This window comes from Rhinoraja longicauda, chromosome 17, assembly GCF_053455715.1.
Source record: "Rhinoraja longicauda isolate Sanriku21f chromosome 17, sRhiLon1.1, whole genome shotgun sequence".
In the NCBI taxonomy this organism is placed as follows: domain Eukaryota; kingdom Metazoa; phylum Chordata; class Chondrichthyes; order Rajiformes; family Arhynchobatidae; genus Rhinoraja; species Rhinoraja longicauda.
In genome coordinates this window covers 45,770,763-45,794,014 of record NC_135969.1, presented here as the reverse complement: position 1 = coordinate 45,794,014, position 23,252 = coordinate 45,770,763, and the positions used below count along the sequence as shown (strand labels likewise).

Below are 23,252 nucleotides of genomic sequence, written 5' to 3'. Positions count from 1 at the left end.
GAATCATTGCTGGAATCCTTCCTCTGTCTATCAGAGTACAATAAGCTTTGTTCTTTCTTCCTCCTGAATTCGCCGAGAGTATTGGCGACTGCTGGGGTAGATGGGAAGATAAAGCCTCATGGACTGTAATTGCCACTGAACTGTGTGGGTATGGTTGCCAATTTCCTCACTCCCAAATAAGGGACAAAGGGTGACATCACCGCCCCGCGCTCCACGTGAGCTCACCCAGCCAGCGGCCACGTGCTCCCGCTCCACCAATGGCGGCCGCCCTACTAATACGGGACAAGGGTGGTCCCGTACGGGACAAACTAATTTAGCCCAAAATACGGGATGTCCTGGCTAATACGGGACAGTTGGCGACCGTACGTACGGGGCACTTCCAGTGAACAAGCACCGCCCCTCCTTACCCTCGCTCTTGTTTAGTTACTTTCATGGAATGAATGAGCTTGCACCTCACAGTGCAGATGTACACATTCCACAGTCCAGGCCACAATCACATTTGTAAATGCTAATGTATAAACACCAATGTAAATAATTATGCTGCTGATGTTTTAAGTTTAGGTTTATTATTGTCAGGTGCACTGAGGTACAGTGAAGAGCTTTGCATTGCATGCTACCCAATCAGGTCAGATAATACTGTACATAAATACGATCAAGTCAAACGTGTACAGAAGCTAGAGCAAAGTGGAAGACATAGAGATAGAGATGTCAAGTCAAGTCAAGTCAAGTCAAATTTATTTGTCACATACACATACACGATGTGCAGTGAAATGAAAGTGGCAATGCCTGCGGGTTGTGCACAAAAAAGAATTACAGTTACAGCATATAAATAAAGTTAATAAGTTACTATTAGTGTCGACAAAAATTTAGTCTCTGGGGTTATAAAAGTTGACAGTCCTGATGGCCTGTGGGAAGAAGCTCCGTCTCATCCTCTCCGTTTTCACAGCGTGACAGCGGAGGCGTTTGCCTGACCGTAGCATCTGGAACAGTCCGTTACTGGGGTGGCAGGGGTCCCTCATGATCTTGCTTGCTCTGGATCTGCACCTCCTGATGTATAGGTCCTGCAGGGGGACGAGTGTAGTTCCCATGGTGCATTCTGCCGAACGCACTACTCTCTGCAGGGCCATCCTGTCCTGGGCAGAGCTGTTCCCAAACCAGACTGTAATGTTGCCGGACAGGATGCTCTCTACAGCCCCAGAGTAGAAGCAATGAAGGATCCTCAGAGACACTCTGAATTTCCTCAGTTGTCTAAGGTGGTAAAGGCGCTGCTTAGCCTTACCCACCAGTGCGGCAATGTGCATTGCCCACGTCAGATCCTCTGAGATGCGGACTTCCAAGGATTTAAAACTGCTCACCCTATCCACAATGGGTTGTGTAGGAAGCAACTGGAGATGCTGGTTTAAACCGAAGATAGACACAGAAAGCTGGAGCAACTCATTGGGACAGGCAGCATCTCTGGAGAGAAGGAATGGGTCTTGACCCGAAAAGTCACCTATCCATGTTCTCCACAGATGCTGCCTGACCCGCTGAGTTACTCCAGCACTCTGTGAAACGTCACCTATCCATGTTCTCCACAGATGCTGCCTGACCCGCTGAGTTACTCCAGCGTTGTGTGTAGAATGGGACGTGGTTGAGGCGAGGAAGTGAAGGATTCAGTTTCCCTGCTTTCACAATCCGAGTGCATCTTTGACTTAGAGTTAAAAAAACATTTCGCTGCAATTTTAATTCTGGTCAATTCTGCCGTGGTGAAAATTGTTTTGTGCAAATTGCTTTTAATTGACCACAAAGATGACAGCCTAAATACCTCCATGTTTTGCTGGTGTATTTGGCCCTGATCCTTTCAGCTGGGAGATTGTGTTGTTTCTGCCGCTGCCGTGTGGAGAGCTGGTGGAGGCAGGATCAGGACTGATCAGTACGGGTGTCAGGGGTTATGGGGAGAAGGCAGGAGAATGGGGGTAGGAGGGAGAGATAGATCAGCCATGATTGAATGGTGGAGGAGACTTGATGGGCCGAATGGCCTAATTCTGCTCCTATCACTTCTGACATGACGGACAGCCGAGCTGCGTGAGTGCGGGGAATCACACCTGCCTTTCCCAATGCTCGCTGAACCACTGACATCGTTTTCTGGGTGTTAGATCAGCTTACAGTTGTGTTAGCACACACAGACATGGTGCTAAAATGGTGCGTTCTGTCTGTGTAAATCCATTCAGACATCGCTGCCTGTGATAGATCGTTGTAGATGTGTTCACTGTGAATGACGGTCATAGAAACATAGAGTTAGAGTCACAGAGTGATACAGTGTGGAGACAGGCCCTTCATAGAGTCACAGAGTGATACAGTGTGGAAACAGGCCCTTCATAGAGTCACAGAGTGATACAGTGTGGAAACAGGCCCTTCATAGAGTCACAGAGTGATACAGTGTGGAAACAGGCCCTTCATAGAGTCACAGAGTGATACAGTGTGGAAACAGGCCCTTCGGCCCAAGTTGCCCACACCAGTCAACATGTCCCAGCTACACTAGTCCCACCTGCCTGCGTTTGGTCCATATCCCTCCAAACCCGTCCTATCCATGCACTTGTCTAACTGTTTCTTATACATTGGGATAGTCCCAGCCTCAACTACCTCCTCTGGCAGCTCGTTCCATACACCCACTACCCTCTGTGTGAATAAATCACCCCTCAGATTCCTATTAAATCTTTTCCCCTTCACCTTGAACCTATGTCCTCTGGTCCTCGATTCCCCTACTCTGGGCAAGAGACTCTGTGCATCTACCCAATTTATTCCTCTCATGATTTTGTACACCTCTATAAGATCTCCCCTCATCCTCCTGCACTCCATGGAATAGAGACTCAACCTCTCCCTGTAGCTCACACCCTCTAGTCCTGGCAACATCCTCATAAATCTTCTCGGAACCCTTTCAAGCTTGACAATATCTTTCCTATAACCTGGTGCCGAGAACTGAACACAATATTCTAAATGTGGTCTCACCAACGTCTTATACAACTGCAACATGACATCCCAACTTCTCTACTCAATACTCTGACTGATGAAGGCCAAAGTGCCAAAAGCCTTTTTGCCTGTCTTATCTACCTGCGACGCGACCTTCAAGGAACCATGCACCTGTACTCCTAGATCCCTCTGCTCTACAACACTACCCAGAGGCCTAACATTTACTGTGTAGGTCCTGCCCTTGTTCGACGTCCCAAAATGCAACACCTCACACTTCTATGTATTAAATTCCATCAACCATTCCTCCGCCCACCTGGCCAATCGATCCAGATCCTGCTGCAATCGTTCACAACCATCTTCACTATCTGCAAAACCACTAACTTTTGTATCATCAGCAAACTTGCTAATCTTGCCCTGTATGTTCTCATCCAAAGCATTGATGTCTTTTATCGTGTCGTGTCGTGTTGTAGCGTTTCGTGTTGTAGCGTGTCGTGTTGTAGCATGTCGTGTCGTGTTGTAGCGTGTCGTGTTGTAGCGTGTCGTGTCGTGTTGTACCGTGTCGTGTTGTAGCGTGTCGTGTTGTATCGTGTTGTGTTGTAGCGTGTCGTGTTGTACCGTGTCGTGTTGTAGCGTGTCGTGTTGTACCGTGTCGTGTTGTAGCGTGTCGTATCGTGTCATGTTGTAGCGTGTCGTGTTGTAGCATGTCGTGTCGTGTTGTACCGTGTCGTGTTGTAGCGTGTCGTATCGTGTCGTGTTGTAGCGTGTCGTGTTGTAGCGTGTCGTGTCGTGTTGTAGCGTGTCGTGTCGTATCATGTCGTGTTGTACCGTGTCGTGTTGTAGCGTGTCGTGTTGTACTGTGTCGTGTTGTAGCGTGTTGTGTCATGTCGTGTCATGTCGTATCGCGTGGTATCATGTCGTATGGTATTGTGTGATTCTGCCTGGGTCAGTTTGTCGAGAGCTACCTTGTGTCTTGTTGCCCCGTCGTTACCCCACCTCCCTCGTTCATCGCCCTCCCTCTGGTTACCCCACCTCCCTCGTTCATCACCCTCCCTCTGGTTACCCCACCTTCCTCGTTCATCACCCTCCCTCTGGTTACCCCACCCCCCTCGTTCATCGCCCACCCTCTGGTTACCCCACCTCCCTCGTTCATCACCCTCCCTCTGGTTACCCCACCTTCCTCGTTCATCGCCCTCTTAGCCGTTCCCTCCGCACTTCAACCACTCCATGGTTTCACACACCTCCTCCGGCCTTTCCCCTCCAGCCTGGTGTAATGGCTTCAAATCCGTTTCTCATACATCGAACCATTTTCCTACTCTGATGCACTGTTCCTGCCTATTCCTCTGTGGAACATAGAACAGTACAGCACAGGAACAGGCCCTTCGGCCCACAAATTAAACTGATCTCCCTGCCTGCACGTGATCCAGATCCCTCCATTCCCAGCAGATACGATACGATACGATACGATACGATACGATACGATACGATACGATACGATACGATACGATACGATACGATACGATACGATACGATAAAACTTTATTTATCCCAGGAGGGAAATTGATCTGCCAACAGTCATAAACCACAAGATACATGAAATATGAAATTAAAGTGAGGAGTGGAAAGTACTGGGGATATTCCACCATTTTGGCACATATCTAAAAGCCTCTTAAATGCCCCTATCGTATCTGCCCCCACCACCACCCCTGGCAGTGTGTTCCAGACACCCACCACCCTCTGTGTAAAACAACACCTGCCCCGCTCATCTCCTACAAACTTTGCCCACCTCGCCCTTTATGTGGGGACTATTTGCATACCTTGGGTATCCAAGCAAAGAATTTCACTGTGGCCTGTCACCTGTGACAATAAAGTATTCATTCATTCACCTTAAAGCTGTGGCCTCTAGCTGGGAACATGCCTGATATTCTAGTCAACGATGGGAGGGTGTTGATGTGCTGATGTTTTTACCTTTTCTCCGTGACTCTGCTGTGTGTCTGGCCATCACTTTGCCAACACGCCTTTCATTAGTACTGATTTAAAAAATATATATATATCAATATGTTTGAATTGCCAAGATGGCTCAGAGCTGAATTGCCTGCAGCTTATTTGTGGCAGGTTATTAGGAGATACTCAGCTCTCAAGGGGAGCTGGTGCTTTGAGTGCTGACAGTCAGGCAGTGGATTTCCTTTGGTGGTGTGTGTGTGTGTGAAATGATGTGGTAAAGTGGATGGTGCTGGGGCTACACTTCACTGCCTCCCTGTCAGCCTGTGATAAATGCTCCTCTTCTCAAAGGCACAAGCGTTCTCCCTGAAAAACAATGACTTCCCTGCTGTGCTCCTAATGTACCAAAGAAAAACTTGATTAAGGATTGCACACTCCTCATTTGTAGATGATGCCTTTCATTGATCTATCTTAAAATGTGAATATCTCGGTGCATGAGTCTAGCTGTGCCAATGGAAGAGGTTCCTCACCAAATGTCCGTAGCCTCCTTTTGCTCTGGTATTTTATTTCATTCACATGTTTAAACTGTAATGTTTTATTCTTAATGGTTTAATGTTTTATGCTTTATTCTTATTGTTTACTGTATGTCGTGTTGTTACTTGTGAGCGGAGAGCCAAGGCACATTCCTTGTATGTGTACATACTTGGCCAATAAACTTATTCAATGCAATTCTGTTAGTCACACGGACGGTGTGGTGGGCACCAAGGAAGGTGACCACTGCTAATTCCACACGGCAAACGTTTTGGCTTAGTTTAGTTTAGAGATTCAGAACGGAAACAGGCCCTTCGGCCCACCGAGTCCGTGCCAACCAGTGATCCCCGCACATTAACACTCTCCTACACACACTAGGGTCAATTTACACATACACCATGCCTACAAATCTGTACGTCTTTGGAGTGTGGGGGGGGGGGGGGTAACAAGATGCTGGGGTGACCACCAGTGGGGGGGTAACAAGATGCTGGGGTGACGGCCAGTGGGGGGGGGGGGGGGTAACAAGATGCTGGGGTGACCGCCAGTGGGGGAGGGGGGTAACAAGATGCTGGGGTGACCACCAGTGGGGGGGGTAACAAGATGCTGGGGTGACCGCCAGTGGGGGGGTAACAAGATGCTGGGGTGACCGCCAGTGGGGGGGTAACAAGATGCTGGGGTAACTGCCAGTGGGGGGGGGTAACAAGATGCTGGGGTGACTGCCAGTGGGGGGGTAACAAGATGCTGGGGTGACCACCAGTGGGGGGGGGGGGGGGGGTAACAAGATGCTGGGGTGACCGCCAGTGGGGGGGTAACAAGATGCTGGGGTGACCGCCAGTGGGGGGGGTAACAAGATGCTGGGGTGACTGCCAGTGGGGGGGGTAACAAGATGCTGGGGTGACTGCCAGTGGGGGGGGTAACAAGATGCTGGGGTGACCACCAGTGGGGGGGGGTAACAAGATGCTGGGGTGACCGCCAGTGGGGGGGTAACAAGATGCTGGGGTGACCGCCAGGGCTGGCAGCTGTGGAGACTCCTTGTTTAGGAGCAGTGTGATGCTGGAGGAGGGAGCTGTGCCGACTAGGGTTGCCAACTTCCTCACTCCCAAATACGGGACAAGGTGATGTCACCGCCCCGCGCCCCACGTGACCTCACCCAGCCAGCGGCCACGTGCTTTTGCTCCACCAATGGCGGCCACCCGGGCCGGGAGGCGGGTTGCTATGCAACCTCCGTTAGGCGGTGCCCGGGCCTCCCGATCTACACTGTCTGGACCTGCACTGTCCGGGCCTACACTATCCGGGCCTACAGTGTCCGGGCCTACAGTGTCTGGACCTACACTGTCCGGGCCTACAGCGTCCGGGCCCACGGTGTCCGGGCCCACGGTGTCCGGGCCCACGGTGTCCGGGCCCACGGTGTCCGGGCCCACGGTGTCCGGGCCCACGGTGTCCGGGCCCACGGTGTCCGGGCCCACAGTGACCGGGCCCACAGTGACCGGGCCCACAGTGACCGGGCCCACAGTGTCCGGGCCCACAGTGACCGGGCCCACAGTGTCCGGGCCCACAGTGACCGGGCCCACAGTGACCAGGCCCACAGGATCTGAGCCCACAGTGACCGGGCCCACAGTGACCGGGCCCACAGTGACCACGCCCACAGTATCTGGGCCCACAGTGACCGGGCCTACAGTGACCAGGCCTACAGTATCTGAGCCCACAGTGACCGGGCCTACAGTGTCCGGATCTACAGTGTCCGGACCTACAGCGTCCTGGCCTACAGCGCCCCCCGGGCCTAATACAGGACAAGGGCGATCCCGTACGGGACAAACCAATTTAGGCCAATATACGGGATGTCGTGGCTAATACGGGACAGTTGGCACTGGAGGCTGCCCCACTCACAGAGTAGTTCCACCTCTACACACGGCCATCAACTGAAACATGTACAAACACACTCCATCTGGCGACCAAACCTCAGCAGTGTTGGAAACAACAGTGTTGATGGAGGCCAGTGGTAGAACCGCTCCCTCACAGCGCCAGAGACAAGGGTTCCATCCTGACCATGGGTGCTGTCTGTGTGGAGTTTGCACGTTGTCATTACGGCCGTGTGGGTTTGTTTCCGCGCTGTATCTGAAAATAGAAAGTTCCCTGGTCTGCTGATGAGGGCAAGGCTCTCAAAGTGAACAGCAGAGTCGAGAGCCAAGAATCAAGAGTGTTTTGTGTGGTATGTCCCAGATAGAACAGTGACATTCTTACTTGCAAAGAGATTACATGACAATTCCACAGCACCAAAAGTATTTTCTAGGAATGAAATTTAAAATAATAAAAAAATTTTAATGGGTGACAACGTTGTGGCAAGATCATTTATTTTCAGGCAAAATATATTATCGGGCAATAATTATTAGATTATCAAAATGCCATACTTCAGAGATATCACAAGTAACAAAATACAGAGAAGGTTCACCAGATTGATTCCTGGGATGGCAGGACTTTCATATGAAGAAAGACTGGATAGACTCGGCTTGTACTCGCTGGAATTTAGAAGATTGAGGGGGGATCTTATAGAAACTTACAAAATTCTTAAGGGGTTGGACAGGCTAGATGCAGGAAGATTGTTCCCGATGTTGGGGAAGTCCAGAACAAGGGGTCACAGTTTAAGGATAAGGGGGAAGTCTTTTAGGACCGAGATGAGAACGTTTTTTTTCACACAGAGAGTGGTGAATCTGTGGAATTCTCTGCCACAGAAGGTAGTTGAGGCCAGTTCATTGGCTACATTTAAGAGGGAGTTAGATGTGGCCCTTGTGGCTAAAGGGATCAGGGGGTATGGAGAGAAGGCAGGTACAGGATACTGAGTTGGACCTATTTTCTATGTTTCTATGATTCTTTACCGCCTATCAATATAAATAGATATTCATTTTAAATTCGTATAAGGAATATTATAAATCTATCATGTGTTAAATGATGGGGTAATTTAATGCGTTGGACAATTAATGGAATCATTAAACAAATGATGCCATCTGCACACACTGCATGCATCCTAATATCAGTCACTTGTAATGGAATACAAGAATATATACCTGTCCCACTGAGTTACCCTGGCATTTTGTGTCCACCTTCAGTGTATAACCGGCTTCTGTAGTTCCTTCTCACACATGCCCATCTAATATAGAACCTGCTCATGTTCTCAGAATGGTGCAGGTTGATTCATGTGGAGAAGCGATGGTGGATGTTGGGAGGTCATGTTCCAGACGTTAGATGGAGAGCTGGGTGGGATAGAAGGGATGAACATGTACACGCAACATGTCCACCTTGGCTGAACAGCTGCTTTCATGCTACATCTTACCAAGGGGCCAATCCAAGCTGGGTTTGCATTGCCCCACATGCTTGGCACTCTTATATCCCCCCCCTCCCTCCCTCCCTCCCTCCCTCCCTCCCTCCCTCCCTCTCCACCTACATTCCTATTACCTGCTAAGCTTTGTCCTGCCTCTCCTCTCTTCCAGCCTCCCATCTCCACCCCCACTATAAGCAGATGAAATGTGCATGAAGGATGCTGATGCTCGTTTAAACTGAAGATAGACACAAAATGCTAGAGTAACTCAGCGGGAAAGGCAGCATCTCTGGATAGAAGGAATGGGTGACATTTTAAGTCGAGACCCTTCTTCAGTGTGAAGATGCTGCCTGACCCGCTGAGTTACTCCAGCACTCTGTGAAACGTCACCTATCCATGTTCTCCACAGATACTGCCTGACCCGCTGAGTTACTCCAGCACTCTGTGAAACGTCACCTATCCATGATCTCCACAGATACTGCCTGACCCGCTGAGTTACTCCAGCACTCTGTGAAACGTCACCTATCCATGTTCTCCACAGATGCTGCCTGACCCGCTGAGTTACTCCAGCACTCTGTGAAACGTCACCTATCCATGTTCTCCACAGATGCTGCCTGACCCGCTGAGTTACTCCAGCACTTTGTGTCATAAATCCAAAACTGATAACAGAATTAGGCCATTCGGCCCATCAAGTCTATTTCAGCCATTCAATCATGGCCGATCTATCTCTCCCTCCTAACCCCATTCTCCTGCCTTCTCCCCGTAACCCCTGACACCCGCACTAATCAAGAAGCTGTCAATCTCTGCCTTAAAAATATTCACTGACTTGGCCTCCACAGCCGTCGTCTCTGGCAAAGAATTTCACAGATTCACTCCTGTACTCTGACTCTCTGACAAAAGAAATTCCTCCCCATCTCCTTCCTAAACGATGTTGTACAAACATTGGTGACCTTCCATTAACACTTCCTTTAACTGAGTTAAGTTGAATTAAGTTGGATTATGTCTGCAATGTGATGCTAATATCCAGTACCTTTACAACATCCTTGTCTTAAATCCCATTCTCTGATCCCAGGGATGAGTGGGTTAACCTGTGATGAGCGTTTGTCAGCACTGGGCCTGTACTCGCTGGCATTTAGAAGGATGAGGGGGGACCTCATTGAAACGTACAGAATAGTGAAAGGCTTGGATAGAGTGGATATGGAATGGATGTTTCCACTAGTGGGAGTGTGTCTGAACATGTTGGTGTTGGAAGGAACTGCAGATGTTGGTTTAAACTGTAGATAAACACAAAATTAGAGGAATGATGGGGTGGATGCATAGAATCTCTTGCCCAGAGTCGGGGAATCGAGGACTCGGTTCAAGGTGAGCAGGAAAAGGTTTAATAAGAATCTGAGGGGTTAAACTTTTTCACACAGAGGGTGGTGGGTGTATGGAACAATAATAATAATAATAATAATATTCATTTATTGTCATTGCAACGAGTACAACGAAATTAAAAAATAGCCAATCCTGACGGTGCGTACAAACATATATGCAATAAATGCAAAAACAAATAAATACATAAATACAATTAAATACAATTATATTAAGTACAAGATTTTTTAACGGTGTTGCCTAGTGCAAAGGTAGTGTTCAGAGGAGGTAGTTGAGGCTGGGACTATCCCATCGTTTAAGAAACAGTTAGACAGGTACATGGATAGGACAAGTTTGGAGGGATATGGACCAAACGCAGGCAAGTGGGACTAGTGTAGCTGGGACATGTTGGGCAACTTGGGCCGAGGGGCCTGTTTCCATACTGTATCACTCTATGACTCTGTGACTCTAAAGAGCTGGAGTAACGTGGGTCAGACAGCATCTCTGGATGTTGGTGCACTTGGTCCTGAGGAGACAGGAGCAAGACATCTTGAGTGTGTGGAACCTATGCACCAATGGCCCAGGGGAGAGAGGAACACATGCAGGAGAACACTAGTTACTGGAATTAAAACACAAAGGAATTGTAATTACCTTGGACATGATTGATCTATTTGGCAATTAGGCACGTGGGCTAAACGTGTGATTCTTTTTAATAAAGAACACATACTTTAAAATGTGTGGGAAGAAACTGCAGATGCTGGTTTATACCCGAGACAGACAACGTGCTGGAGTAACTCAGCGGGTCAGGCCGCATCTGTGGAGAACATGGATAGGTGACGTTTCACAGAGTGCTGGAGTAACTCAGCGGGTCAGGCAGCATCTTGGGAGAAAAAGACTAGATTGTAGCGACCATAGAGAATGGTCCAGGTCGCCGAACCCTCGGATTGGCCAGCGAGGTCACGTGGGAACGCGACCATAGGGATTGGTCCAGAGAGCGACATCGCTGATTGGCCAGCGATGTCATGTGCGTGTTTGGCGCCCGATTGAGTCAGTTCGGCGAAGTCTTCAAGGAAGACAGTAAGTTTGTATTGGTTGTCCTTTACCTTGTTGTTTAACTCTGTATCCGAATATTGCGGCTGCAATAAACTCCTCTTACAACCAACAAGTTTCGGACTCGCCATATTGGTGACCCCGACGTGATCTGGACGATCACCGACTGAGCAGGAACCCGACGCCTCGTTGACGATGACCGAGCAGGGCACACCGGAGTCAAGCGCAGCAGGCGTTCATCTACCGTTGTTTTGGATGCACGCACCGCAAGCTTGGTTTATCCACGCCAAGGCTCAATTTCATATAAAGAAGGTGTCGGACGAATCCACGAAGTACTTCTACCTCGTCAGCGCTCTATCGCCGGACACAACCAAGCGCGTGATGCGGTTCATCGTGAATCCACCTGCGGAAAACAAGTACGAGGCCATGAAGAAAGTATTACTGCGAACCTTCGGGTTTAATAAGCATGGTGGTGCGGCAAAACTTCTGCACCTACCGGATCTTGGAGACCAACTGCCTTCCGTCCTCATGGCCGAAATGATGATGCTAGCCGGTGAGCATACGGATTGCCCTATGTTCGAGCAGGCATTCCGCGAGAAACTTCCCGAGGATGTCCGACTGCTGCTCACGGATTGTTCTTTTAAGGACCCCGAAGCATATGCAGTGACCAGGCCTACAGTATCTGAGCCCACAGTGACCGGGCCTACAGTGTCCGGATCTACAGTGTCCGGACCTACAGCGTCCTGGCCTACAGCGCCCCCCGGGCCTAATACAGGACAAGGGCGATCCCGTACGGGACAAACCAATTTAGGCCAATATACGGGATGTCGTGGCTAATACGGGACAGTTGGCACTGGAGACTGCCCCACTCACAGAGTAGTTCCACCTCTACACACGGCCATCAACTGAAACATGTACAAACACACTCCATCTGGCGACCAAACCTCAGCAGTGTTGGAAACAACAGTGTTGATGGAGGCCAGTGGTAGAACCGCTCCCTCACAGCGCCAGAGACAAGGGTTCCATCCTGACCATGGGTGCTGTCTGTGTGGAGTTTGCACGTTGTCATTACGGCCGTGTGGGTTTGTTTCCGCGCTGTATCTGAAAATAGAAAGTTCCCTGGTCTGCTGATGAGGGCAAGGCTCTCAAAGTGAACAGCAGAGTCGAGAGCCAAGAATCAAGAGTGTTTTGTGTGGTATGTCCCAGATAGAACAGTGACATTCTTACTTGCAAAGAGATTACATGACAATTCCACAGCACCAAAAGTATTTTCTAGGAATGAAATTTAAAATAATAAATTTTTTTTAATGGGTGACAACGTTGTGGCAAGATCATTTATTTTCAGGCAAAATATATTATCGGGCAATAATTATTAGATTATCAAAATGCCATACTTCAGAGATATCACAAGTAACAAAATACAGAGAAGGTTCACCAGATTGATTCCTGGGATGGCAGGACTTTCATATGAAGAAAGACTGGATAGACTCGGCTTGTACTCGCTGGAATTTAGAAGATTGAGGGGGGATCTTATAGAAACTTACAAAATTCTTAAGGGGTTGGACAGGCTAGATGCAGGAAGATTGTTCCCGATGTTGGGGAAGTCCAGAACAAGGGGTCACAGTTTAAGGATAAGGGGGAAGTCTTTTAGGACCGAGATGAGAACGTTTTTTTTCACACAGAGAGTGGTGAATCTGTGGAATTCTCTGCCACAGAAGGTAGTTGAGGCCAGTTCATTGGCTACATTTAAGAGGGAGTTAGATGTGGCCCTTGTGGCTAAAGGGATCAGGGGGTATGGAGAGAAGGCAGGTACAGGATACTGAGTTGGACCTATTTTCTATGTTTCTATGATTCTTTACCGCCTATCAATATAAATAGATATTCATTTTAAATTCGTATAAGGAATATTATAAATCTATCATGTGTTAAATGATGGGGTAATTTAATGCGTTGGACAATTAATGGAATCATTAAACAAATGATGCCATCTGCACACACTGCATGCATCCTAATATCATGCACTTGTAATGGAATACAAGAATATATACCTGTCCCACTGAGTTACTCTGGCATTTTGTGTCCACCTTCAGTGTATAACCGGCTTCTGTAGTTCCTTCTCACACATGCCCATCTAATATAGAACCTGCTCATGTTCTCAGAATGGTGCAGGTTGATTCATGTGGAGAAGCGATGGTGGATGTTGGGAGGTCATGTTCCAGACGTTAGATGGAGAGCTGGGTGGGATAGAAGGGATGAACATGTACACGCAACATGTCCACCTTGGCTGAACAGCTGCTTTCATGCTACATCTTACCAAGGGGCCAATCCAAGCTGGGTTTGCATTGCCCCACATGCTTGGCACTCTTATATCCCCCCCCTCCCTCCCTCCCTCCCTCCCTCCCTCTCCACCTACATTCCTATTACCTGCTAAGCTTTGTCCTGCCTCTCCTCTCTTCCAGCCTCCCATCTCCACCCCCACTATAAGCAGATGAAATGTGTATGAAGGATGCTGATGCTCGTTTAAACTGAAGATAGACACAAAATGCTAGAGTAACTCAGCGGGAAAGGCAGCATCTCTGGATAGAAGGAATGGGTGACATTTTAAGTCGAGACCCTTCTTCAGTGTGAAGATGCTGCCTGACCCGCTGAGTTACTCCAGCACTCTGTGAAACGTCACCTATCCATGTTCCCCACACATACTGCCTGACCCACTGAGTTACTCCAGCACTCTGTGAAACGTCACCTATCCATGTTCCCCACACATACTGCCTGACCCGCTGAGTTACTCCAGCACTCTGTGAAACGTCACCTATCCATGTTCCCCACACATACTGCCTGACCCACTGAGTTACTCCAGCACTCTGTGAAACGTCACCTATCCATGTTCCCCACACATGCTGCCTGACCCGCTGAGTTGCTCCAGCACTCTGTGAAACGTCACCTATCCATGTTCTCCACAGATGATGCCTGACCCGCTGAGTTACTCCAGCACTCTGTGAAACGTCACCTATCCATGTTCTCCACAGATGCTGCCTGACCCGCTGAGTTACTCCAGCCCTCTGTGAAACGTCACCTATCCATGTTCTCCACAGATACTGCCTGACCCACTGAGTTACTCCAGCACGCTGTGAAACGTCACCTATCCATGTTCTCCACAGATGCTGCCTGACCCGCTGAGTTACTCCAGCACTCTGTGAAACGTCACCTATCCATGTTCTCCACAGATGCTGCCTGACCCGCTGAGTTACTCCCGCACTCTGTGAAACGTCACCTATCCATGTTCTCCACAGATGCTGCCTGACCCGCTGAGTTACTCCAGCACTTTGTGTCATAAATCCAAAACTGATAACAGAATTAGGCCATTCGGCCCATCAAGTCTATTTCAGCCATTCAATCATGGCCGATCTATCTCTCCCTCCTAACCCCATTTTCCTGCCTTCTCCCCGTAACCCCTGACACCCGCACTAATCAAGAAGCTGTCAATCTCTGCTTTAAAAATATTCACTGACTTGGCCTCCACAGCCGTCGTCTCTGGCAAAGAATTTCACAGATTCACTCCTGACTCTGACTCTCTGACAAAAGAAATTCCTCCCCATCTCCTTCCTAAACGATGTTGTACAAACATTGGTGACCTTCCATTAACACTTCCTTTAACTGAGTTAAGTTGAATTAAGTTGGATTATGTCTGCAATGTGATGCTAATATCCAGTACCTTTACAACATCCTTGTCTTAAATCCCATTCTCTGATCCCAGGGATGAGTGGGTTAACCTGTGATGAGCGTTTGTCAGCACTGGGCCTGTACTCGCTGGCATTTAGAAGGATGAGGGGGGACCTCATTGAAACGTACAGAATAGTGAAAGGCTTGGATAGAGTGGATATGGAATGGATGTTTCCACTAGTGGGAGTGTGTCTGAACATGTTGGTGTTGGAAGGAACTGCAGATGTTGGTTTAAACTGTAGATAAACACAAAATTAGAGGAATGATGGGGTGGATGCATAGAATCTCTTGCCCAGAGTCGGGAAATCGAGGACTCGGTTCAAGGTGAGCAGGAAAAGGTTTAATAAGAATCTGAGGGGTTAAACTTTTTCACACAGAGGGTGGTGGGTGTATGGAACAAGCTGCCAGAGGAGGTAGTTGAGGCTGGGACTATCCCATCGTTTAAGAAGCAGTTAGACAGGTACATGGATAGGACAAGTTTGGAGGGATATGGACCAAACGCAGGCAAGTGGGACTAGTGTAGCTGGGACATGTTGGGCAACTTGGGCCGAGGGGCCTGTTTCCATACTGTATCACTCTATGACTCTGTGACTCTAAAGAGCTGGAGTAACGTGGGTCAGACAGCATCTCTGGATGTTGGTGCACTTGGTCCTGAGGAGACAGGAGCAAGACATCTTGAGTGTGTGGAACCTATGCACCAATGGCCCAGGGGAGAGAGGAACACATGCAGGAGAACACTAGTTACTGGAATTAAAACACAAAGGAATTGTAATTACCTTGGACATGATTGATCTATTTGGCAATTAGGCACGTGGGCTAAACGTGTGTTTCTTTTTAATAAAGAACACATACTTTAAAATGTGTGGGAAGAAACTGCAGATGCTGGTTTATACCCGAGACAGACAACGTGCTGGAGTAACTCAGTGGGTCAGGCAGCATCTGTGGAGAACATGGATAGGTGACGTTTCACAGAGTGCTGGAGTAACTCAGCGGGTCAGGCAGCATCTGTGGAGAACATGGATAGGTGACGTTTCACAGAGTGCTGGAGTAACTCAGCGGGTCAGGCCGCATCTGTGGAGAACATGGATAGGTGACGTTTCACAGAGTGCTGGAGTAACTCAGCGGGTCAGGCAGCATCTGTGGAGAACATGGATAGGTGACGTTTCACAGAGTGCTGGAGTAACTCAGCGGGTCAGGCAGCATCTGTGGAGAACATGGATAGGTGACGTTTCACAGAGTGCTGGAGTAACTCAGCGGGTCAGGCAGCATCTTGGGAGAAAAAGACTAGATGACATTTTGGGTCGGAACCCTTCTTCAGACTGAAAGTGGAGGTGGGGGTGTTAGACAGAACAACTTACGGTAACATTATTAACTGAAAATTGCCTGACACCTCAAACCCTTTGCAAATGTAGACGAGTGCCAGCGACAGGCCCTGCTGTCTGCTACTTTGATCATGTTGATTGTTAGTCAGTGAGGGAAGGCCGCCACTCACAGGTGTTTTCCAAAGTGTTGTCGGACAGGTGACATCCTGTAGGCCACACGTGTGCAGAACACTTGCCCACTCATGTTTTAGAACATAGAATGCCATAAGGTCATAAGGAATAGGAGTAGAATTAGGCCATTCGGCCCATCAAGTCTACTCCGCCATTCAACAATGGCTCATTGTTCTAAACTCCAGCGAGTACAGGCCCAGTGCCGACAAACGAACGTGGCAGAGCACTGAACTGTCTGTGCTGAACACGACGCCAAGATACGCTCATCTCCTCAGTCTGCACGTGATCCATATCCCTCCATTCTCTGCATATCCACGTGCCTGTCTAACAGCCTCTTAAATGCCACTATCGTATCTGCCTCCACCACCACCCCTGGCAGTGTGTACCAGGCCCCACCACCCTCTGTGTAAAAATATCTTGTCCACACATCTCTGAAACGTGTTCCCTCTCAGCTTAAAGCTGCCCCCTCTGGTGTTGAACATTCCACCCTGCCAAATGGTTCTGTCTGCCCACCTCACCTACGCCTCTGATCAATGTCATCAACTTCTATCAGGTCTCACAACCTCTGGCGTTCCAGAGAAAACAATCCATGAATGTCTGACTTCCTTGCAGCGCACTGTCTCTAATGCACGATCTCTGCACTGCCTCTAATGCACGATCTCTGCACTGCCTCTAATGCACGATCTCTGCACTGCCTCTAATGCACGATCTCTGCACTGCCTCTAATGCACGATCTCTGCACTGCCTCTAATGCATGTATCTCTGCACTGCCTCTAATGCAGGTATCGCTGCACTCCCTCTAATGCAGGTATCGCTGCACTCCCTCTAATGCACGATCTCTGCACTCCCTCTAATGCATCTGTGCCACTTTATTCCTGTGCTTTTTGTCTGCACTTGGTTTAGTACTGTGCTCGGATTGACTGGCAGGTACTAAACATCCTGTAATTGTACGTTCCACATAATCGCCCACCGTTGACTCATCTGTGAAACAGTCAGGAGATAAAGGTTTTTGCAGTGTCATTTTGTTTAAAACGTTGGCCAGTTTTTTTCGTTTTTCACAAATTGCCCTGTTTACTGGAAGAATTCATTCTGCAGTGGAATGTTCACCGGTTTGTAAGTCAAAGGAGCAGAATTTGAGAAATGTGTGAGAAACAGTTAGACAGGTACATGGACAGGACAGGTTTAGAGGGATATGGGCCAAACGCAGGCAGGTGGGACTAGTGCAGATGGGACATGTTGGATGGTGTGGGTAAGTTGGGCCGAAGGGCCTGTTTCCGTGCTGTAAGACTCTGGCTATCTGACTCTAATTAGACCATTGGGTTCATTGAGTCTACTCCACCATTCAATCATGGCTGATCTATCTCTCCCTCCTAACCCCATTCTCCAGCCTTCTCCCCTTAACCTTTGGCACCCGCACTGATCAAGAACCTATCTGTCTCCTTTCTGTCCTGGGCCTCCTCCATTGTCAGAGTGAGGCCCAGCGCAAATTGGAGGAACAGCACTTCATATTCGCTCGGGCAGCTTACACCCCAGCGGTATGAACATTGACTTCTCCAACTTCGTAACCCTTGCTTTCCCTCTCTCTCCATCCCTCCCCCTTCCCAGTTCTCCCACGGGTTCCACTGTCCTCCTGATTAATATCACTGTTCGTCTGCCTCGTTGTCACCTTCCCCTCAGCTAACAATGAACTGTTCTACATTCCCTTGATCATCGTCTGATTTGGTCTGAATCTCCTGCACCTATATTTCTGTTTCTATGATTTGATCTGTCATTTTCACACCTTTCCCTTCCATATCTCTGGACTCCCTCTCCCCTGATTCTCAGTCTGACGAAGGGTCTTGACTCAAAATATCACCCATTCCTTGTCACCTACCCATGTTCTCCGGAGATGCTGCCTGACCCGCTGAGTTACTCCAGCATTCTGTGAAACGTCACCTATCCATGTTCTCCGGAGATGCTGCCTGACCCGCTGAGTTACTCCAGCATTCTGTGAAACGTCACCTATCCATGTTCTCCGGAGATGCTGCCTGACCCGCTGAGTTACTCCAGCACTCTGTGAAACGTCACCTATCCATGTTCTCCACAGATGCTGCCTGACCCGCTGAGTTACTCCAGCGGTTTGTGTGGTCTGAGGTGTTTTGAAAGTGTTCTTTGTTGTTCTCAGGTTCAGTGTTGGTATTTGGAGGTGGTTTAGTGCTAATTCTGCAGTTTAGTCAGAGCAATGTTAACCATTTTTCCTTTTTCTCCACAGAAATACAAAGAGCATGAAAAGACGGTAATGGTGAAGGAAATAGATGGCCTTCAACTTGTCAAAAAACTGGCAAAGGACATGGAACAAATGTTTCACAATAAAGCTGAAGCTGTCCGGGTAAGTGCACCACAAAGCTGGCGATATCTTTCCCTTTGCCAATGTGCCTTGCCCTCAGAGCCTGCTTGTGGCACAGTTTGCATCCTCTGGATTGCTGAACCTTCAAAGGTAATACAGTATTCTGAAAGAAAGTAATGGTGACAAAGAGTTATCCTGGTTGCAAGTGCGTGCGGAGAGACATTGTTGTGTTATAGACTCTCCATGTGATTAGTGCAAATTGAATCTGTATCTGACTGATAAGGACATAATCCCCAGACTTCAGCAACACACCAGCTGCACAAGAACACACGCACTCATTCTCTATGACAGTTATTGCACATTCTAATCTAACCAATTATTTTTTTATTGCATTTAACGTATTTACTCAGCTGGCAGTAAAACAGCACAGACTCACACTTCCTGCCGAGGTGAATGAGTTTAAAGAGAAGAACTAAGATGATGTATAAAGTCATCCAGCATCGAGATAGTGGAGTCAGGGGGTATGGGGAGAAAGAAGGCAGGAACGGGGTACTGATTGAGAATGATCAGCCATGATCACATTGAATGGCGGTGCGTACAGGCTCGAAGGGCCGAATGGCCTCCTCCTGCACCTATTGTCTATTGTCGATTGAGACATGCCAACTCTAAACTAGGCCGCCTCTGGACCGTGTCTTTATTCTTAGTTTAGAGATACAGCATGGAAACAGGCCCATCAGCCCACCGAGTCCGTACCGACCAGCGATCCCCACACACTAACACCATCCTACACACACTAGGGACAACCTACATTTATACCAAGCCAATTAACCTACAAACATGTACATCTTTGGAGTGTGGGAGGAAACTGGAGCACCCGGAGAAAACCCACGCAGGTCACGGGGAGAACGTACAAACTCCGTACAGACAGCATCTGTAGTCGGGATGGAACCCGGGTCCCTGGGGCTGTGAGGCAGCAGCTCTACCCGCTGTGCCACCGTGCGGGCCAGGCAGGACGAGGGAACTTGTGGAATGGAGTTTGGGATGGGCACTCACTATTAAATTAGACAAAGGTAAGCACAAAGTGCTGGAGTAACTCAGCGGGTCAGGCAGCATCTCGGGAGAGAAGGAATGGGTGACATTTCGGGTCGAGACCCTTCTTCAGTCTGATGTCAGGGGAGGGGACGGGACAATGATAGAATGTATTAGGAGACAGGAAGACTAGAGGGAGAATTAGGAAGGGGGAGGGGATAGAGAGGGAAAGCAGGGACTACCTGATGTTACAGAAGTTAATGTTAATCTTCCTGTCAAAGTGATGCTGTTTCCCAATTATCAGGTGAAATGACTGCATGAGGCAGCAATAGCATCATCATCTCCCCATCATCTTTCATCTACCTGCGAGAAAACTATCAAATTAAATGCTTTTCAAATTGCTTTATGCTGCAGGATTCATCATCAATAGACAATTTGTAATTTTCCAAATCGCATTCATGTTCTTGTGTTGTGAAACCTTCGTAACACAGCAGGTATTGATTCCTCTCCTGAGATGAGCTGTAAGCTATAAAAATAATGAAATCATAAGATCATAAGTGATAGGAGTAGAATTAGGCCATTCGGCCCATCAAGTCTACTCCGCCATTCAATCGTGGCTGATCTATCTCTCCCTCCTAACCGCATTCTCCTGCCTTCTCCCCATAACCCCTGACACCCGTACTAATCAAGAATCTGTCTATCTCTGCCTTGGAAATATCCACTGACTTGGCCTCCACAGCTGTCTGTGGCAAAGAATTCCACAGATTCACCGCCCTCTGACTAAAGAAATTCTTCCTCATCGCCTTCCCAAAAGAACGTCCTTTAATTCTAAGGCTGTGCCCTCTGGTCCTAGACTCCCCCATTAGTGGAAACATCCTCTCCACATCCACTCTATCCAGGCCTTTCACTATTCTGTGTTTCAATGAGGTCCCCCCTCCTTCATTCTTCTAAACTCCAGTGAGTACAGGCCCAGTGCTGACAAACGCTCATCATAGGTTAACCCACTCATTCCTGGGATCATTCTTGTAAACCTCCTCTGGACCCTCTCCAGAGCCAGCACATCCTTCCTCAGATATGAGGCCCAAAACTCCTCTTCAGAGACCCTTATTCAAATGAACCTTCTGAAGAATCTTCTTCTGAAAAACCCATCTTCTTCTGAAGAAGGGTCTCAACCCGAAACGTCACCCATTCCTTCTCTGCAGAGATGCTGCCTGTCCTGCTGAGTTACTCCAGCACTTTGAGAGAAAATGATGGGTTGCTTGATGAACGATACAGCACGGAAACAGGCCCTTCAGCCCACTGAGTCCACACCGACTAGCAATCTCCCGCTCACACCAGTTCTATGCTATCCCACTTTCTCATCCACTCCCCACACACTCAGGGCAATTTACAGAGGGCCGATTAACCTACAAACCCGCACGTCTTTGGAATGCGGGAGGAAACCGGAGCACCCGGAGGAAACCCACACGGGCACAGGGAGGGCGTGCAGACTCCACACAGACAGGCAGCACCCGAGGTCAGGATTGAAGCTGGGTCTCTGGCGCTGTGGGGTAGCGTCACTGTGGGGCAGCATCACTGTGGGGCAGTGTGGGTGTGGGGCAGTGTGGGTGTGGGGCAGTGTGGGTGTGGGGCAGTGTGGGGCAGTGTGAGTGTGGGGCAGTGTGAGTGTGGGGCAGTGTGGGTGTGGGGCAGTGTGGGTGTGGGGCAGTGTGGGTGTGGGGCAGTGTGGGTGTGGGGCAGTGTGGGGCAGTGTGGGGCAGTGTGGGGCAGTGTGGGGCAGTGTGGGGCAGTGTGGGTGTGGGGCAGTGTGGGTGTGGGGCAGTGTGGGGCAGTGTGGGGCAGTGTGGGTGTGGGGCAGTGTGGGTGTGGGGCAGTGTGGGTGTGGGGCAGTGTGGGGCAGTGTGGGTGTGGGGCAGTGTGGGTGTGGGGCGGTGTGGGGCAGTGTGGGTGTGGGGCAGTATGGGTGTGGGGCGGTGTGGGGCAGTGTGGGTGTGGGGCAGTGTGGGGCAGTGTGGGTGTGGGGCAGTGTGGGGCAGCATCACTGTGGGGCAGTGTGGGGCAGTGTGGGTGTGGGACAGTGTGGGTGTGGGGCAGTGTGGGGCAGCATCACTGTGGGGCAGTGTGGGTGTGGGGCAGCATCACTGTGGGGCAGTGTGGGTGTGGGGCAGCATCACTGTGGGGCAGTGTGGGTGTGGGGCAGCATCATTGTGGGGCAGTGTGGGGCAGTGTGGGGCAGTGTGGGGCAGTGTGGGGCAGTGTGGGGCAGTGTGGGGCAGTGTGGGGCAGTGTGGGGCAGTGTGGGGCAGTGTGGGGCAGTGTGGGGCAGTGTGGGGCAGTGTGGGGCAGTGTGGGGCAGTGTGGGACAGTGTGGGGCAGTGTGGGGCAGCATCACTGTGGGGCAGTGTGGGTGTGGGGCAGCATCCCCTTTCCCAGGAGGAAAATAGAGAGGAAAGGTTTAGATGGACATGGGGCAACCGCAGGCAAACAGGACTAGTGTGGATGGGGTGTCTTGTCAGCACGGACATGTTGGGCCGAAGGGCCTGTTTCTGTGCTGTATGACTCTGATGTAGAAATTAATAGCTACGGAAAATAAGAAATGAAGCCTGTAGTTTTTTATGTATTGGATGTTTCAAGTGATCACTATCATTGATTATGTGGACATTTTCAAATGCAGATTGAATTGAGAATTTGTAAGGCAATCAAGCAAATGACTGCACAGTTTGAGATGTTTGGATCATCTGTGCTGATCATTAGTAAGAGTTGTGATTAACACCAGCTGTTCACCATAAAGCCAGACATTAGGAAATGAATTTTAAAATTATAAGATGCATATCCAATCAGCGTTCAGTTCAGTTCAGTTTAGTTGAGTTCATTGTCACGTGTGCCGAGGTACAGTGAAAAGCTTTTGTTGCGTGCTAACCAGTCAGCGGAAAGACAATACATGATTACAATCGAGCCGTTTACAGTGTGGACCGTTTACATGATAAGGGAATGATGTTTAGTGCAAGGTAAAGCCAGCAAAGTCCGATCAAGGATAGACCGAGGGTCACCAAAGAGGTAGATAGTAGTTCAGCACAGCTCTCTGGTTGCGGTGGGACGGTTCAGTTGCCTGATAACAGCTGGGAAGAAACTGTCCCTGCTGTGTGTCACAGCGGAGGGAGGTAAGTGTATTTCTCTGTGGATGAACATTCAAGACCACAGGCGGCACGGTGGCCCAGCGGTAGAGTTGCTGCCTCACGGCGCCAGAGACCCAGGTTCCATGCTGACCACGGGTGCTGTCTGTACGGAGTTTGTACGTTCTCCCCGTGACCTGCGTGGGTTTTCTCCGTGAGCTCTGGTTTCCTCCCACACTCCAAATATGTACAGGTTTGTAGGTTAATTGGTTTGATATAATTGTAAATTGTCTGTGGTGTGTGTCGGGTGGTGTTAGTGTGCGGGGATTGCTGGTCGGTGTGGACTCGGTGGGCCAAGGGTCTGTTTCCGTGCTGTATCTCTAAACTAAACTCAACTAAACTCAACTAAACCTGTTCAAAAAGATTGGGAAGCTCCA

General features: G+C 49.2%; 1 protein-coding gene across 1 annotated transcript in view; it reads left to right on the top strand.

The window, feature by feature from the left end:
- The window catches only part of cacna2d3a (calcium channel, voltage-dependent, alpha 2/delta subunit 3a), a 337,954-nt gene that overhangs the window by 10,677 nt on the left and 304,025 nt on the right, over nucleotides 1–23,252 (top strand). The window contains exon 2 of the mRNA XM_078414636.1: nucleotides 18,599–18,715. Coding sequence (XP_078270762.1) covers nucleotides 18,626–18,715 — 90 coding nt within the window. The 5' untranslated portion in view covers nucleotides 18,599–18,625. The remainder of the gene's footprint in view (nucleotides 1–18,598; nucleotides 18,716–23,252) is intronic.